General features: G+C 42.5%; 2 protein-coding genes and 2 non-coding genes across 5 annotated transcripts; 3 read left to right on the forward strand and 1 right to left on the reverse strand.

The window, feature by feature from the left end:
* LOC8082858 (transcription factor TCP7) lies at positions 5,473-6,607 on the forward strand. The gene has a single exon (XM_002446773.2). It carries the CDS (start codon positions 5,573-5,575, stop codon positions 6,194-6,196), a length of 624 nt encoding a protein of 207 aa, XP_002446818.2. The 5' UTR covers positions 5,473-5,572; the 3' UTR covers positions 6,197-6,607.
* TRNAF-GAA lies at positions 7,536-7,608 on the forward strand. Its single transcript has one exon. It is a non-coding gene; the product is annotated as a tRNA-Phe (tRNA).
* On the reverse strand, positions 10,376-10,447 carry TRNAT-UGU. Its single transcript has one exon. It is a non-coding gene; the product is annotated as a tRNA-Thr (tRNA).
* On the forward strand, positions 13,345-16,241 carry LOC8082859 (mRNA cap guanine-N7 methyltransferase 2). 2 transcript variants are annotated; one of them, XM_021464088.1, is made up of 12 exons: positions 13,345-13,641; positions 13,752-13,849; positions 13,947-14,025; positions 14,118-14,212; positions 14,314-14,385; positions 14,470-14,579; positions 14,829-14,939; positions 15,029-15,121; positions 15,250-15,318; positions 15,507-15,595; positions 15,672-15,769; positions 15,860-16,241. In XM_021464088.1, the coding sequence occupies exons 2-12, from the start codon at positions 13,754-13,756 to the stop codon at positions 15,980-15,982; spliced, it is 1,035 nt and encodes a 344-aa protein (XP_021319763.1). In that variant the 5' UTR covers positions 13,345-13,641; positions 13,752-13,753; the 3' UTR covers positions 15,983-16,241. The 2 variants fall into 2 exon arrangements, with proteins under 2 accessions (XP_021319763.1, XP_002446819.1); XM_002446774.2 differs by having other exon boundaries at positions 13,345-13,849.

Below are 16,392 nucleotides of genomic sequence, written 5' to 3' on the forward strand. Positions count from 1 at the left end.
GATGGAGGGAGTACATCATAAAATATATTTTATAATATATTGATTTTATGTCAGATATTTATATTCTTTTTTACAAAATTCGATTAAAGATAAAAAAATAATTCTTGTTTAATTCTAGAGTGTAAAGTTTTGGGATGTCATATCAAGTGTCACATAAGGATATCGGCATAGGGTGTTCAGATACTAATAAAAAATAACTTACAGAATTCATCGTAAACTGTGAGATGAATTTATTGAGCCCAATTAAGCCGTCATTAACACATGTATTACTATGACACTTTATTATCAAATCGTAGACTAAATAGACTTATAAGATTCATCTCACAAAGAAGTCGTAATCTGTATAATTACTTATTTTTTAGTCTATATTTTATATTCCATACATGTGTTCAAATATTTAATGAGATAGGGTGTAAACTTTTTAGTCTATATTTAATATTTCATATATGTGCTAATGATAGATTAATTAGGCTTAATAAATTTATGTCGTAGTTTTCAGACGAGCTATGTAATTTGTTTTTTTTCAAACAAAAGTGTCCATGTGTTGTAATGGGTAGTTATCCGCTTTTAACTTCCAAATCAGCGTTTGCTCATTCAGGCTATCATCAACAGTAGATAACCAAAACAGCGACACATTCCTCCATTTGGGTCGTGCACAGGATACGGGTCACAGACCCAAAACCTTCGGTCTCCAACAACGCAGGCAAAGGGGAGGTCGCCTCCCTCGCCGCCGAACTCTTTCGCTGCCCGTTGTGCCTGGCACCGTGGCGGACCGCCTGGCACGATGGCCCAGCCCCACCGCAGTTCCGCCTGGCCACGCCGGTAGCGCCCATCGCGGGCTTGTCTCGCCACCGACGTCCTCCTAGCCGCCTCGGTCACGCCAGTCACGAGCCCGCCTTGCCGGGTCCACTCCTCTACATGTTGTATACTCTTCGAGCCGGCTGCGGCCCACCCCGACACCTCCTTTGGGCCCACCACGATGGACACAAAAGTTTTGCGTTCCCTCCCTCTCGCTACGCATATTTGCCTCTCGGATCGGCTCGCATGCAAATTAGATCTCTTGACTAGGTTTTCTGTTGGAGGTTGTTTGTGATTGGCAAAACTCCTATTCATTACGCATTTTGTGTTTGCCTTCCGTTGTTAGAGATAGTCATCATAGTTTTCTCACGCACCATCCTTGGTGTGCTCAACTAATTAATTATAAACATAGATTGATCAACAACAAGCTCAGAGAACACATTCACATGGCAGCCCAAGGGTCTTAGAGCTAAGTAAGTACTGTGTACCATCATTTAGGTCAGCAGTCAAGAAACCTCCGTAATTACACAAAGCAGCTGAGGATGAACACAACAACTAAGCATCAACTTGCGGGCAGCTGAACTTAGATAAATCCTCCACGTGGAACCAAATACTCAATCAAAATCCTTGGCACTGGTCAAGCACTATGAGAAATTTTACTTGTTTTGCATTGAACACTTGTTTATTTGACCTGGCCTTGTTTACTTCCCAAAAAAATTTGTAAAATTTTTCAGATTCCCCGTCACATCGAATCTTTAGACGTATGCATGAAATATTAAATATAGACGAAAATAAAAACTAATTACACAGTTTGGTCGAAATTGACAAGACGAATCTTTTGAGCCTAGTTAGTCTATGATTAGACAATATTTATCAAATACAAACGAAATTGGTACTATTCACATTTTGCAAAATATTTTGGAACTAAACAAAGCCTGGTCATCTCTTGGTGCTGCAGAGCCAGCATTGCTCTCCCCAAATCAACAACACATGATAGCTATGTCGATAGCGGTAGAGGCGTTGGAGCCCGTGCATTACAACGAAAAAAATATGATTTAGCTAAGTAATTAGGTGATAACTTGGCTCATGACTATTGCCAATTATTTAAAAAAATTGATAGCTCAAAGCAGGATGTGTGGATGTAAGTGGTTGTTTAGTTTAGAGAGTTGAAAAAGACTCTGTGGGCTACACAACATTTCCTAGCATTGGATTTTTGTAGAGTCCTAGCTCTAAGCCTATAACCAAATAATCCCTAAGGCTTTTGTTTGTATGTAGTTGGTTTTGCAGCAGTGGATTAAAAGGTCAGTCTCAATGTATAGTTTCATGGCACAGTTACCAAGACTATAAACTAGGTAATCGAACCACAAGAGTTTCATGGGGATAAAACTCCTCTCTCACCTGATGAAACTCCTTCATTTAATGATCCTACCAAGTCAGTAATTTTGCTTATGTAGCACCCTATTTAATGTGCATGACACTCTCATGAAACATGCATTGAGACTGGCCTAATGGAACTTCAACCAAAAACTTTTCAAGATTTCTCATCACATCGAATCTTACGCCATATGTATGAAGTATTAAATATAAATGAAACAAAAACTAATTGTACAGTTTGACTGTAAATCGCGAAACAAATCTTTTAAATCTAGTTAGTTTATGATTGGACAATGTTTGTCAAATAAAAACAAAAATACTACGGTATCAAAAATAAAAAAAAATAAATCTAAACAGGGCCTCAATCATTTCAATCCAGCTCGTACATCCTGGTAGGTCACCGGAGTAAAAACGCGGAGTCAATTCCCTGACTGACCGGAATGTGGCGTGCACCCTACACAAGCGGTGTTCCGCGCGGGCACGACGAGAGGGAGGACGAGCGCAGCGGCTGCAGAGCCGCAGAACCACAGCAGGTGGTCCAGGCTGTTGCCGTCGACTCGGAGGCGTGTTGCGTTGTTGCGTCATGAGGCCGCGGCGAGCAGTCAGATCTTCCCGGAGTCCCGGTGATCCCTTCCCCGGTCCCGCCCGGGGCCGGCTCCACACGCACCTGGCCTACAGTAGTACAGTACTCGTACAAGCGACGGGCTCTGGACCGAGTTTCTGATTCAGATTCATCAGTCGGGGTCGGGGGTGGCTCCGGGCTCTATCCCTTCTTTGGATTATCGCCGGCAGTACCTCGCACCTCGCAGCACGCGTACCCTTGGCCCTTTATTGTTTGAAAATGACCTGTGACGGTGCCTTCTGCGTAGTATGAGGTTCGCCCTTTTTGAGAGCATCTTCAACCGATTCGGAACGCGCGAATCGTTGATGTTGGTGCATATTCTCTCCCCATATGGTAGGGCTGAGCATATAAGAAAAGAAAACAGCTTGTTTAAATTGAGACCTGAAAAGTTGGTCTCTAGGTCCCCTTGTTTACTGATTTCTCGCGGTCTTCTAATGTAATAATCAGACTTGTAATGACATGGTTGATGACACACTAGTAGTAGTCTAGTACGATGAATGAGATCGTGTGCTGCTACGTCTACGCGGCTGGAGGCTTGCGAAATGCCAATGGGAAAAGCCTGCGGGGTAGTCCACCAGAGCGGAGCGGACCCAGCGTCCCATGTGCCCTGCCCCCCTGGCCCCTGAGTGTACAGTGCACAGAGCTGCACTGCTGCTACAGCACTGCTGCATGCCTGTCCCTGCGTTGCCTTTTTTTGTAGACTCTAGTCTGAGGCAGACGCCAACGTGAAAGTCTTTGTTCCAAAAAATTTTCAAGATTTCACGTCATATTCGCATGCATGGAGCATTAAATATAGACGAAAATAAAAACTAAATACACAGTTTACCTGTAATTTGTGAGATGAATTTTTTGAGCCTAGTTACTCCATGATTGGACAATGTTTCTAAAATAAAAACGAAAGTGCTTCAATAGCAAAAACCCAAAATTTTCACAAACCAGCCAACCATAAAAAATTGAAAAATTGAACAGTAAAAATTTTGTTTTTATTTGATAAATATTATTTAATTATAAATTAACTACTTTCGTTTCTCAAACTATAGATAAAATATACAATTAGTTATTTTTCGTATATATTTAATGCTTCACCGTAAGATTTGATGAGACAGAATCTGAAAAATTTTACAAAATTTTTCAGATTTCCCGTCGTATCGACGGCACATGCATTGACAATTAAATATATATTAAAAATAACTAATTACATAGTTTATCTATAATTTGTGAGGTGAATTTTTTAAGTCTAGTTAGTCCGAAAATGTTATAGTGTTTATTTTGAAAAAAATAAAACTATACAAGAACCGAGTGGTTACCCCATTTAGCTTCCTCGCTAATATTAACGGCCTGTTTAAATCCCTTCAAGATTCAAAAGTTTATAAGATTTCTCGTCATATTAAATTTTTGGACACATATATAAAATATTAAATATAGATAAAAAATAACTAATTATACAGTTTATCTGTAAAATCGTAAAATGAATCTTTTAAGCTTAGTTAGTCCATGATTGCACACTAATTGCCAAATATAAATGAAAGTGCTATAATATCCTAATCTTAAAAAATTTTGGATCTAAACACACCCTAAGAGCATCTCCAACAATTGGCAAAATTTGGCTTGACAAATCTTGAGTTTTGGCAAGTTGCTAAAATAGATGGCAAATGAAATTTTATGTCATCTCCAATAGTTTGCTATTTTGAGTTGCCAAATTACAAAATCTAGGGCCCACTTGTACCTAAACCCAACTACCGTCGATCCCCCGCACCCCCTTCCACGCGACGACGCATCGCGGCCTGGGCGCCGCCGCAGTCTTCCTCTCGCCGCGAATACTTCGTACGTGATCGTCGCCGACCACAGTACGTATACGCCAAGGCTGTTCATCTCGTCGGCTTCCGTAGACGAGAAGATCGCTCCGGCATGGATCAACGACACTACGATGGATCACAAAGATGTACACGTGCGGAACTCTGATTGCGGCATGGCGGAGATTGACAGATTGGCAAGGGATGGAGATGGATAGGGCATGGACATCAAACATATCTGATCACGGCGGCCGGCGGAGGAGACCTCCTCGCAACGCAGCTGCGCACCTGGTCGCGAGGATCTTGCCCAGCCGGAGGAGATCCTGGTCGCGGCCGAGACGAACGCGGAGGCGCTTCAGTTCGAGTCGGGGAGGTGAAGAACGAAACGAAAATTCCCTCGCATATATGCTCGGCGACGGCGCGGGAACGGTCCGGGAAATTTCACGAGGGCGCGCGAAGTGGAATCGAGGGGCGCGCGCGGCGTTGGCGACGGCCTCCGCGCCGCGAATACTTGTTCGCGCGGAACAAAAGGATGGCAAGTGTCCTTTTAGCACATTGTTGGAGTTGGTTTTTTTTTTTTGCCTCTTTTGCCAAGTTTTTAGAATGGCAACTCCATTTAGCAAACTCTTGGAGATGCTCTAAGGTCTTGTTTAGTTTCAAAAAAAGTTAAAAAAAAATAAATTTTCCGTCACAATTAATCTTGCGTGCATGCATACATTATTAAATATAGATAAAAATAAATAAAATTTAATAGCATGCATAGAGACAAGAAAAAAAAAAGCACAGCATATAATGGTAGCTAGTAGAAAAATGAATAAAATTTACAACAAAAATCAGGCCGCTTTATAAATGGTTCCACCCGGGGGCCAGGGTCTGGCGCGGCCCTATCCCTATCCGGCTATCCCCATCATCAGCTCCTCCCTTCCCCACCCACAAGCCCTGTCCACCACACCACCAACAAACTCGTACGAGACACAGCCAGCCCATGGCCTCTCGCGACGGCGCCGCCACCTTCCAAGTCTACCGGCCCATGCCCGCGCCGTCACCGGCCCCGCCGCCGATGTCTCTGTCGGCGGCCGCCGCCGACGCCGCGGCGCCCGCGCCGAAGAAGGCAAAGAGCCCCGGCGGCGCGTGCAAGGACCGGCACAGCAAGGTGAACGGGCGCGGGCGGCGCGTGCGGATGCCGATCGTGTGCGCGGCGCGCGTGTTCCAGCTCACCCGCGAGCTCGGGCTCAAGTCGGACGGGCAGACCATCGAGTGGCTGCTCCACCAGGCCGAGCCTTCCATCCTCGCGGCCACGGGGTCCGGCACCACCCCCGCCGTCTTCTCCTGCTCCTCCGCCCCGTCCACCTCCGCCGGCGCCGGCGCCTCACTCACGCTCCTCGGCAAGCGCCCGCGCGAGGAGCACGAGCCGGCGCCGGCGCCGGCGCCGTTCTGGGTGACCCCGACCCTGCAGGCGCGGCCCGTGGCGGCGTCGTGGGGCCTGTCGCCCGCGCAGGAAGCGGCGGCGCAGGCGTACGCGTCGGTGGCGGCGCAGGGCCACCACCACCTCAACCTGCTCTCCGTGCTCTCCGGCGCCACGAGGCCGTCAGAGGAGGAGTCCCGGTGACTCCCGCCGCCGCCGCCGCGGCATTGTTGCCGCGTAATCGCATGCGTCGACGCGTGGCATGCCGCGCTTTTGCGTCTCGTTTCTTTCGTGCATCTCCGCTTTCCGGAGGTGCATTTCGCGTGTTTTTTTCCTGTGATTTTGCGATGTGAGGCGGAGGAAGGATCAAGAACGCGAGATCGGATCGGGGTAGCGGTTGTAGATAGTAGCATTCCATCAGGTTTGTGTTTTGTGATGGAATGGAGCTTGTGCGTCCTCGCCGCAGCGTGTCTGCGACTCTGCGGTGGTTTCTGTGGTGTGGTTATGTATGCATGCCGAATTGTCAACTGATCTGAATTCTAACACACACAATGTCCAGGCCAGGTGTGATCTGAATTCTTCTGCATGATATTGCCCTGCTGATTGGAATACAAACCTTTTTGCCTTTTAAAGTATTCGGAAATCCAGCATATCATGGCTGGTGAGATTGACATCTCCTGCAACCGTGAAAGTGAAAACAATGATGAAGCACTCCCACGTTTCCTGCTGATGAACCATCTCATGGCCGCTCATGGCAGCTTGCTGCCAACTCTCGTTTCCTGCAATGCGCATGGCACATTGCCAGGGGAACAGGATAGGCCATGCTATACGTGAATTGCTGGTCTTCACTATGGCAAAAGCTGCAGCTTGATGCCCTGCCCGGTGTCTGCACTTTGCATCTGAAAGGTTCAGGCTGTTTCGGGGCCATGATTCGTGTCAAGCTGTAGATCACTCATCAGTCATCACTCAAAAGGCGTCCGGCCTTTGTACAGACCATGCTCGCAGAGTCTTTTACGGTATCAAGTAGTATCAACGGTACACACTTTGTTCCAAATTCGCAGACAGCAATACCGGTGCATAAGCACAACTACTTCACGTTGTGGCGAGGGGAAAAAAACACTGTACTCGGTGTACAATTGCAAGAAATATTGGCGCCATTTTCTCGGCGGACGCCGCTCTTCTAGATTCAACGAGATGAATGATATATCGGCGTGGCAATGGCCATGGGCCATGGCAATGCTGAGAGCACTGACGAGAGGCCGGTGCTGCACCACAACTGCACGGACCTCAGGCTCAGGCAGGCTGGCCCATCGTGGAGGAGGAGGTTGGTGGCGGCCAGCTAGCGAGCTTCATGAGCCAATGGATATTCCTTCCCGTGTCTGTTGGCGCTGGTCCACCGCGACATGTCAGTGGTGCGTACTGGACCGTTCGGTTCGGGGGGTGAAAACATCTGGGCTAGACTTGCTTGGGTGTGGCAATGGCATAGTTGTTTGTCTACGTGTCCAACTTACAAAACAAAACTTCTGGTCTCACTGTAACGGTTGCGGGGATAGCTCAGTTGGGAGAGCGTCAGACTGAAGATCTGAAGGTCGCGTGTTCGATCCACGCTCACCGCAAGCTTATTAGTTTTTGCTGGTATTTTCTATTCCTGTTTTTGTTCTTCATCTGTGTATGTGCAGCAATGTTTTTTTCCCTGTTTTTGTTCTTCATCTGTGTATGTGCAGCAATGTTTTTTTTGTTCTATCTCCTTTTTTTCTGTTTTCTTTTCCTTTTTGTATTTTGGTCACTTTTTTTTTGTTGCTTTTGCTGGGTTTTTCCCTGTTTTTTATCTTCCTCTGTATATGTGCAGCAATGTGTTTTTTTTTTTGTTTTTTCTCCCCCTTTTTTCTATTATTTTCCTTTTTTGTTGTTTTTGTTCTTCCTCTGTATATATGCAGCGATGTGCTTTTTCTCTTGTTTTGCCTCCTCTGTATATGCAGCAATGTGGTTTTGCTGTCGTTTTGTCCATCTCTATATGCAGCAATGCGTTTTATTTGCTGTCCTTTTTTCTTCCTCAGTATATGCAACAATGCATTTTTTTTCTTTTCCACTGTATATGCAGCAATGTGTTTTTTTCTCTTCCTTTATATTTGTAGCACAATGTAAAACAATAGTACCTGTATTATACACAAGGATATGCATTTCTCGTAACAACGATAGTACTACTGCCTGTTTATGCGCAGAAGGATATGCAGTGCTAGTTGAAGTTGAGAGCATCTCCAGAAATTTGATAAAACAACTCTTCATGTTAATATTTTAATAAAAAGAGAAAAAAGCTTCCTACAGCAATTGGGTAAAATATCTCCATAAAAAATAGAAAGTTGTCAAATATTCTCCTTAAAATTTTCAAAGTTGAGCGAATTCCCTATCTCTTCTCCTGACCTGTTTCCACGCCATGTCTCGTACAGTCCTCTAGTTCGACCATCGTTGGTATATACCGGCCTCTATTGCCGCCGCCCTATACGTCAATGCTATCGCTTCGTGTGTGCCTCTGCGGGTGTTACTAATCTTTGGTTCGAAAGCATGGTATGCTTCCTGCACATGGGCATAGCTTGCTATCTTTATATATGCTCATCACTTGCATTATTGGTCGGAAAAGCATGGAAGCTAAGCACGTCTTGTTGACCATACAGAGCTAGTGCTTGCTTCAGTGTGGTGCCGACAAAGATGCAATTTTCTTTTCTATTTTTATGAACAACATAATAAACAAAAAGACATTAAATATAGGCTTTACTATAACTTTTAGAAAGTTATTAGAAGAGACTGTTGGAGAAGAACAAAAAGTACAAGTTGCTATTTCTTTTGTTAACTTACTAAATTAATTAGTTTAACAAATAAATTATACCAAACTTCTAGAGATGCTCTTAGAGACTAGAGTAGGCAACTGCCCATTTTTTCATGCATCTGAAGTTTCATATAGATGGTTTCCTCGAGTTAATTTTTTTTAATTTGATTAACTTTATAGCAAAGTGCATCGATATCTATAACATAAAATAAATATTTTGTAAAAATATATTCTAATTTAATACTATAAAACTTAGCGTTTTTTCTAAGTTAGAAAATTTGACTTAAGACAACTCTATAAATTTAAGATTTTCGGGACAAAGGAGTACTTTAGTTTGCGCAGTTTATATTGGTGATTAACGAAAACTAGGATCATCTCCTTGTTCGTTTGGCTGATAAGCCATGTCAGGAAGTATTGTCGATTGATTTATTGGAAGAAAAGAACATTACTGAATGAGCTCATAAACTCAAGCGAACAGATTTTTCCGAGCGACGACACATAATGCCTCTCGTTTTCCTCTTTTCTCCTTCTCTCTGAGGTTGTCTTCAGCAGGAGACTTATCAGAAGACCCAAACATAAAATGGATCTCTAGCAGAGTACTTAGGCCTTGTTTACTTCCATCCAAAACCTCAAAATTTTTCAAGATTTCGTGTCACATCGAATCTTTAGACACATGCACGGAGTATTAAATATAGACGAAAATAAAAACTAATTGCACGGTTTGGTCGGAATTGACGAGACAAATCTTTTAATCTTAGTTAGTCCATGTTTGGACAATAATTACCACAAACAAACGAAAGTGCTACAGTGTCACAAATTTTTTCCCTTTAGGAACTAAACAAGGCCTTATATGAAAGACTAATTTTGAGTATCACTAAATTATGACTTAAATATGAGTATCTTTTCTCCTCAAGATCTATTTTTAGAAGTTTTTTTGTTCTTGTTGTTGGAGAAGATAAAAAATAGGTATATAACCTTTTGCCTGCAATGCTATTTAAACTTAAAATAAGTCTTGTATTTTAGGTAATGATTGATGGAGACAATGTCAAGGAACATGAGTTTGATGCCATTGCTATAGTGCCTTAGATCATTTCCAGCCGTCTTTCTTGAACCCATTATTTCAAAAAAAAAGGAGAATCGTTCCATTAAAAATTGTTCTTTATATCTTTTCACACTCAACAAATTCTCTATATTTTGGTCGTACTTTGGAGAGCCAGCTTCTATTCCTAGCGACCGGAAAACTAGAAATAGAAAATAAGAATATTTAAAGACCTAGTTAAAGAAACTAATTTGGAGAAAAAATCACCAAAATCTCTATTCATAATTCATATCAATATGAAAAGATATAAAGAAATGGCTAGAGTTATTATATGGCAATAAAAAAGGAAAAGAAAAGGAAGCTTCTTGAGAACAGAAGTAAAAAATAACCCCGTGCATGATCAAAGGACAAACCTTTTAAATCAGCATATTTATATTATATAAATAATATGAATATGACGACAATAAAATAAAAAGAAAAGAAAAGGAAGCATCTTAAGAACATTTTTTTAAAAAAGAACTGCCCCCATGCAGGATCGAACTACAGACCTTCAGTTTACAAGACTGACGCTCTACCACTGAGCTATAGGGGCAACTTGTGCTAGGGCTTTTCAAAAGATCCTCATGATGATATTCACGGGTAAAATTCACACTTTAACAACACGTAATTTCACATTTCCCGGGGCCTAAGAACGGCAAAGATGTCGCTGAGTTTAGATGGTTAGTTTCGGATCCCTTGTACTCCCCTGAAAACAAATTCTTTTGCAATATGATTTTTGCGTTGAGTTCAATTTTTTGTTGAGTGATCAACTACAGTAATCCTAGTGCTCGATTTCTATCCTGACCATTTGATTGTATTGTGCATCAATCAGGACCCTTTACAGGCTTTTTCCCCCCTCCGGTTGTCTACTTCTCTAAAATTGAAGCTCGGCAAATTTAATCCATATGATAAATTACCTCTTATATATTATTTTTTAAGGCAACAATATATATATTATTTAATTGAAACGTCGTTACACAATATGGCTTTAATGAGCTCTGGGGGCTTCATTAATATAACCAGAAGCGAGCGCAATGCAGGCGAGCGAGCCATTTGTGGTGGCGAGGAATGGCAACAAACCTAAGCCCTAGACTATGGCGTCCGAGCCTGCAGAGGGAGATGAAGGATCCACGCGCCAAGGGAGAAGACGACGTCATGCACATGCGGAGAAGAAAGACGTGCGCATGTGGAGGGCAATCAATGCGGGCGTGGGCCGAGAGGGCTTGCGTGGCTGCAATGTGGCGGCAGCAGAAGTGACGAAGTCCAGAAACGGTTACTTCAGGGGCAATCGCGTCTATTTTGGTTCACAACGTCAGGCTTTGAGTGGTTGACCAGGACGTCAGCTTTTTGAGGTATGGAGGGAGTACTACTAAGAACAAGTATAATAATAAGCTTATAGCTAAGACATGAGAGAGATGATAGTTTGACTCTCATGCAAGCATTAAGCTGGGAGCATCCACCACTACCTATGCATTTGTGCCTAGCTTAATGCTTACATGAGAGTCAAGCTATCATCTCTCTCATGTCTTAGCTATAAGCCCATTATTATACTTGTTCTTAGGCCTTGTTTAGTTACCTCAAAAACTAAAAACTTCTCAAGATTCTCCGTCACATCGAATCTTACGACACATATATGGAGCATTAAATATAGATGAAAACAAAAACTAATTGTATAGTTTGGTTGTAAATCGCGAGATGAATCTTTTAAGCCTAATTACTCTATGATTAGACAATGTTTGTCAAATAAAAACAAAAGTGTTACAGTGTCAAAATCAAAAAAAAAATCAGATCTAAACAAGACCAAGATTGGTGTTGAGAATTAAGATAAGAGATAGTCTTTTCTCTTTTTTTAACTTTCTCTCTTCCACGTAAAAAATGTTGTCATGGATTTCTATGAGCTAGCGAAGTGGCATTGTTGAGGATGCTCTCAGTAATCCCTAAGATTAAAAAAATTTGCGTGCACAGAGTTAAATATTGAAAAGCTTAGGAATTAGATCGCAAATATTGAGGAGCGTGCGAACTTGGTTAAATATTGAAATTTCTCATATTTGCCCAACAGTTCTCCACTTTGCCTCCTTCCCGTTCTCCTTGTGGCATCCCTCTCATCCGTACGCCGACGATGACTGCCTCGCACCGCTAACAGCGTTTCAGCCCAGATCGAGCATCCCATTCCGAAAAACGGGTTCTAGTTGGCCTTGTTTAGTTCCAAAAAAATTTACAAAATTTTTTAGATTCCCCGTCACATCGAATCTTTAGAGCTATGTATGGAATATTAAATATAGATAAAAATAAAAACTAATTGCACAGTTTGGTCGAAATTGACGAGACGAATCTTTTAAACCTAGTTAGTCCATGATTGGACAATTTTTGTTAAATACAAACGAAAGTGCTACAGTGTCGATTTTGCAAAATTTTTTAGAACTAAACAAGGCCTTGGGCTCCTGCCACCGCTGCTGCCAGGGGCGGAGGCAGCGTCTCCTATGTCTATTTTATTTGCTGATCACAAAGTAATATAAATATTTTGATAATGTTCTAATAATTCCTTTCCTAATGTCCTCACATATTTAATAGTTATATTATACATGATTTACCATTATAAACCGCCACACCTACAAAATATTCCTACCTCCGCCACTGCCGCTGCGTGTCAAGGACTTCGCCAACGAAGAGTGCCCAACACGTATCCCCAACCTTTATCTTCCCTGTTTGATGTGCAAAACTGAGTTCCCCAAACTACCTCAAGCTATTTGACTATTCGATCCCTAGTAACTTTTAACTTTTTTGCGAAAATTACACACCCATGAATCCGCCCTGTTCTGTCTCGACCTTGACGCTGATAATCTGCTTACAAAGTGGCGGAGCCAAAAATTTTATGAAGCCTAGACGTAATGTCATACTAATACTAACAAAAAAACATAATGCAAGATTATAAGAGATGTTAAGTTCTAAGAGAGCAATGACCTGCTTACTAAGTTTAAGCATGCTCAAGCGTTTCTAATCCCTCAAGAGTTTTGTGATGTAGTAAACATTACAATTTTGATCTTAAATCGAATAAATAAATAAGAGAGTGAAGAACAATTGAGAAAGAGCAAATGAATACATAGTTTTTGTCTATCTATTCTCTTTCCTTTTTATAGGAAATATGTGAGGGAAATTTTTCATAATTTCCTTTAATAGGGTTTGTATTTTAAAAAATATTTTTAAAGAAATCATTATGTCACAATGTTATGTGATTGGGCCCTAAGAATATTAGTATGATCCCTAGCATATATATATATATATATATATATATATATATATATATATATATATATATATATTACATAGGTGCTAATTTGTCAAAAGATGTTAGAAAAAAATAGAAGTTGCTCAAAAAAAGAAATAAAAAAGAAAAGGGAAAAATTGTATGGGCTTTTTATTTAGTGGCCCATCAAACCCTCCTTGCAGCTTAGCGCCGACGCTCATCTTCCTCGCAGCGCCGCTCAGGCTCGGTCCCTTAGCGCAGATCTTCTGCTCCTTCCCCCACTAGCGCTCAGGCTCGGTCCCAGGATCGGATCTTCCGCGCGTCGGCGGCTTCCCCTCGGCGGCGTCCAGCGACGGAGGGGCAGTCCCCGGCTCGGCGGCGGCGTCCAGCGACGGAGGGGCAGTCCCAGGCTCGGCGGCGGCGTCGGCGGCTCCCTGCACCTTCTCTCGCCAGTCGCCTCGCGCCCTCGCCTGCGTCCTCCGCGCACCGGCCGGCGACCCTGCGTACGCACCTCCCTCTCCCCTCCTCCGCCTCTGTTGTTCCCGTGGGAGCTCGGCCAGCTGCCCAGGGTGGCCGGGCCTTGGCTCCGCCGGTGGCTTACATGTAATTGCAGAGATGAACGTAGTGGTGCCACCACAATCTCCACATCTTCGCCTATATGAATTCGCCAAGAGTGCTCTCATCAGAATTTTTGCCTTTCCTTATGCCACGGTCTGCTATATGCTCCTCAATTTCATGATCTTCAGTTTATTCCAAATTATCGCAGCAGAATCCTGAAAGTTATTTTATTGGTTGCAAAATGCCTAAGGTATGTGACCTGTATTGCGACGGTGGAGTGGATACAGACAAGTGGTGTGATTGCCAGGTTGGCCACTACATAGGCATCGGTAGGCTGCCTCTCACTAGCACCAGCCCTCCATGGTCTCTTGGTTACACTGTCAACAAGTTAATTTGATCATCATACCATTTGCTATAACAGATGCCTCTGCGTCCGGTGTCAATGATGCCCGTGAGCTATGGGACAACAAGAGGAAACCTTTCACCGCTGAATTCATCGAGTTGGATCCTACTGATGTGACTCTCCCTCTATGCCTTCCAACACAAACAAATGCACTAAGGCACTGGCACAAACACTTTAGAGCTGACAATTAGTTTGTGTTACAATTGCACGGCAGGATGGTTTTGAAGCTCAAGTGCAGGAAAAGGGCATCCAAGCAGATATGGTTTGCTGTATGCAGCACTTGCAGGCGAGTTGGTTGTTCTCTGGAACTGTGGAATATGATATACTTGTGAGCTTTGCTAATCTTTACATTGTACTTTTTGAAAGATAGTTATGCTTTGAGAGTGAAGAACGGGCCAAGAAGCTTCTGAACAATGTATCATCACTTCTCAAACCTGGAGGCTACTTTTTTGGCTTGACTCCAGATTCATCTACAATATGGTATACCCACCACAATACCACATGAATTTTGTTCTTATGTCCTAATGTCTTTTCTTTTCTTTTTTTCCTTCCAAAAGAAATTTTCTTCTAAGCTTTGGTGGTCATCCGCCAACCAAGCAAATTATATAGGCTAGCATTTATGCTTCACTGCAAATAAACTTTAATTTCTCCAGTACAAATTTAGCGTGCAATGTGCTTGACCAAACTTTGCTCTTTATTATCTTTCTAAGTTTTTTTCTTATTCTGTAGGACAAAGTATCAAAAGAATGTTGAGGCTTCACATAATAAGGGTCTGAAGGCTGTTCCAAATAGCATTCGCTCAGAGAACTATACAATTACCTTTGAAGTCGAGGAAGAAAAGTATGAGCTCAAATTGTATATACTAAACATACCTGGAAACTTTTGTTACACTGACTTCCTGAGCTGGTATCATGTGATATATGGTGCAGGTTTCCCGTTTTTGGAAAGAAGTACCAACTCAAATTTGCGAGTGATGCAGTGTTTGAAAATCACTGCCTAGTTCACTTTCCCAGCCTTTTGAGGTTATCCTTCTCATTTATTTTCAACATTTTGTCGTATAGCCCAGCTATCATTATAAACCTAGAACCTCTGTAAATTCAAGCAAGTTGAGTGATGAGAGTTTTCACAATGCTAGGTTGTGTTGAAACAGATTAGCAAGGGAAGCTGGACTTGAATATGTGGAGATTCAGAATTTAACCGAGTTTTATGATGATAACAGGTAGTATGTTATTTTCATGCAATGATTTTCCTGTTGGTTCTCTGTAGAGTGTGTTTTTTTGTGGTAATTCATTTGCTCTTCAATTTATTCCATTCATCGCCTGCTGTCCCAATAAATGCAACATGGTTACTACCAAACAATGTTGGATGTCTGAAACCGTATTTGACTCTTGGTTCTGACTGACCCAGAACACAATTTGCTCCAATGCTTGGTGGTTACAGTGCAAGTTTTTTGGATGCTCGTGGGAAGCTTGTTGCTCGTTCCTACGACATTTTAGGTGGTGCAGAGTTCTTCCTTTTGCTGCATTGGATTGTAAGGTCCAGTTTACTCAATGTTTCAGCTGGTTTGTGCAGGCTTGTATTCAACATTTGTATTCCAGAAGCCTGATCCAGATGCAATACCACCGATTGTATCTCCCGACTTGCATGATCCTGATAATGCTCATGAAGAGGTCTGTTTCTTCGGTGCTTAGTAGCTAGTTGTAGGTTTTTATTTTCTGTTTCATTGGAAATGTTGTTGGTCTAACACTTTGACTGAACAGCAAGAATGGCTCCAGCCACAGCAGGCATCAGTGGAAGATGAGAGGCGCTTGCATGCGGATGTGCTTCCCATAGACCCAGCGAAAGGCATCCTGGGTCCTGGACCTGCAGACATGAGGCTTTAGTTGCTGGAAATTCAAATGCAGCTGAACCTGGGTAGTGATGTTTTTTCATGTGCGGTGTTACCACTTTCCACTAAGGACATTTTCCCATAGCCCCATGTGGCCATGGGACCCATATGAGTTCAGAAAAATATCAAACAACATTACAAGGCTATGTAATGTTCGTAGTTTTGAGGCTTGACCAGATCTTGCCGTAAACGACATGTTTTATGACCAGAATGAGTACCATTTTTTAATGTCCTAAAATTATTTCTGGCTGCAAGGCTCAACGAAATCAGTTCAGTGTATGCTCTCGTCTCTGTCTTAGGGCAGCTGAACTGCCGAAATGATCCAAACTTTAACAAATAATGCAATATATTTCATAATCTGTTTGTGAGAAAGCGTGAAAAGAGTCAAGAGACTTGAATTTAAGG

This window comes from Sorghum bicolor, chromosome 6, assembly GCF_000003195.3.
Source record: "Sorghum bicolor cultivar BTx623 chromosome 6, Sorghum_bicolor_NCBIv3, whole genome shotgun sequence".
NCBI lineage: Eukaryota > Viridiplantae > Streptophyta > Magnoliopsida > Poales > Poaceae > Sorghum > Sorghum bicolor.